The 2,552-nt window shown below is 27.4% G+C and overlaps 1 protein-coding gene across 1 annotated transcript in view; it reads right to left on the reverse strand.

Annotated features, from left to right (window-relative positions):
* Positions 1-2,160, reverse strand: part of LOC108763841 (MATH and LRR domain-containing protein PFE0570w) — a gene marked incomplete at its 3' end in the record, with an annotated part of 12,613 nt that extends 10,453 nt beyond the window's left edge. The window contains exons 1-4 of the mRNA XM_018511737.1: positions 1,985-2,160; positions 1,514-1,656; positions 593-775; positions 155-362 (exon numbers count right to left, since the gene is read on the reverse strand). Of these exons, the coding sequence (XP_018367239.1) occupies positions 155-362; positions 593-775; positions 1,514-1,656; positions 1,985-2,160 (710 nt within the window). The remainder of the gene's footprint in view (positions 1-154; positions 363-592; positions 776-1,513; positions 1,657-1,984) is intronic.
* Positions 2,161-2,552: the final 392 nt, after the last annotated feature.

Here is a 2,552-nt window from a genome sequence, read left to right on the forward strand (position 1 = left end):
ACGACTGTCATATTTTCAGGGTAAATTTTAAAAGAAAATTCTCTCCGTATAAGGATTATACAGGAAAAAATAAAATAGTTTTTATATTAATTTAATTAATTTTTTAAATTAAATTTTTTATAATTAACATTTACATAAAAAGTGAAACACTTACGGATGCCATGTAATCGCAGAAAGCGCAGCACTTGCCGAATGTAAATAATCCTGAAGGTATTTCTGTTGATACGCCGTTCTATATGCTACAATGTCTGGTCCCGTGATTAAACTATTGGAATATCTTGGGAAAGTTTTCAGTATTTTGTGGAAGTTGGCGACATATCGCCCTAGTTTTTCGCCAGATAAGTCGCATCTCGTTTGGCATTCTACAGAAAAAGTATTTGAAAATGACTCAAAATTAAATATTTTAGAAATGTAAATATTTGATGAATATACATTTTAGGATAATTTAAAATTAAATATATATTTTAAAACAGTATTATTTTTTAAATATTTTGTAACAATTAAAATATGAGGTTTTAAATATTAGATACTTTGCTTTCATCTAATTTCATTTGTTACTGTTTTAAAAAGATACAGTTTTTGAAAAACTTACCATAGCCCAATTGCCAACTGATGTTGTAACCCATGCGATCGCTAAAAGAGAGAAGCTCTGCTATGTTCCTAGGATCCGTGGAATCTGTTTTAAATTCGTTGTCAATATAATAAGGAGTAATGCACACGATTACATCTAATCCGGTGTTCTTTGCCCATTGATAAATAAGTGTCCATTGCGTTCCTATTAAATTACATTCTCTTAAATTTGCATACATTCTATGTTAAAATATGTTTTGACTCAGGTAAAAATAAATAAAGTTTAAAAATAAATAAATTTTTAGTCAGCCTATTTTTATATCTTTTTATACAGAATATTCCAAAAAATTATCTAACATTGTTTTGTGTGTAGTTGTATTTCAGATAATGAGTGCAATTTATTGTGTATTTTATATGTAAACACATCGCCTTTTCAATCTGAATAAATATTCGACAGCTGATACACACACTATCAGCGAATACAATAATCTAAATATTACATTACTGAATATTAACGCTTTCGCAACTCATATTATTATCTCAAAGCTCGTACCGACGGCATATTATAACATTCATTAGGCGCTCCTGTCATCAAAGCTAATGGACGCGCATGTAACTACTGGCAACCGCAATATAAATTAACGACATTAATATTATGTAATTGCATCATCCTCTTCCATTGACATGGTGCTTGCTATCCTTTCAATGTATGCACTCATAGCGGTCAGACTCGATATACTATCATGAAACTGTCATATGAGTGACATGCTAATATGTAAAGGCACATTTTAATAATTAAACCAAAGAATTTAAGAAGTCTAGTTATTGTTGATTAAACTTTGAACTTGCATTGTATATGTGTTAAATATTTCTGAGTTTCACCTAAAATCTACAAGCAAAGAAAAAGAGAAGAAGAGACATATTTAATGTTATATTATATTACCAAAATGCATGTCATTTCGATCCGTATTAATCTCGTGCGAATATACTTGTCCAAAATTATAAAAATTGCTTTGTGGTCCTCCAAGGCGAATATAAGCAGGTGCCAAACCTCGCGCTAAATTCATGCTTCTCTCGATATTTTTGCTGAACAGTTAATACAAAATATAATAATATACATTTTTCTTAAAATAATTTCTTTTAAACTAAAGAAAGATAAATTGTATTAAATAAAACTAAAGCTTGATTATTATAATTGCATTATTATAATTGCATTATAATTTTTTAATAATATTAAAATGTAATAAAAATTATAATAGCTAATAAAAGATTCCAATGAAACATTGATAAATCCCTTACTAAAATGTTGTTATTAATGTCATATTAATTCTTTAAGAATTATAAAGTTAGTTATCTTTAATTAATATTTCATCTATATTTATTGATATTCTTTTCCTTTTTTTTTAATACTTACATAAAGTCATTGTACTGCAATGTTGCCAGATCCAGAGTGAAACTGAGAAATGCGTGATCGGTTACTGCAATCGGTTTTTTGACATTTATGTTAAGTATTAAATTTTCCGCGAGACAATTTGTGATAAAAAAAATTACTTGCAAAAGCAAGCAAACATATTGTTGATAACATTCCATTTCTCCAGAAGTGTGTATTCCGTTTGATTTTTACACTCAATTCTTATTCTTTATTTCATTTTATATATATGTATATTAATTCGAAATAATTGAAAATTTTCTAGTCTTTTTTTATATGAACAAATTTTATGATGTAATTAAAAAAAAATTTACATAAAAAATATCCAATTTTGACAATATAAGAAATTGTATAAAAATATCAAAAAATATATGAAAATTTTGAAGTATATTTATAAAAATGTCACGTATGTGCGTAAAAAATCGGCACAACAAACTGAAACACCTTTTCACACGTACTGAAATTTCGCATTTACTAAGGTCGAGTACATGATTCTGAAATCGTGTCACAATAAAATTGCTTAGCGCATGTTTCGAAATTGGAATTTAATTAC

This window comes from Trachymyrmex cornetzi, unplaced genomic scaffold (assembly GCF_001594075.2).
Source record: "Trachymyrmex cornetzi isolate Tcor2-1 unplaced genomic scaffold, Tcor1.1 scaffold386, whole genome shotgun sequence".
NCBI lineage: Eukaryota > Metazoa > Arthropoda > Insecta > Hymenoptera > Formicidae > Trachymyrmex > Trachymyrmex cornetzi.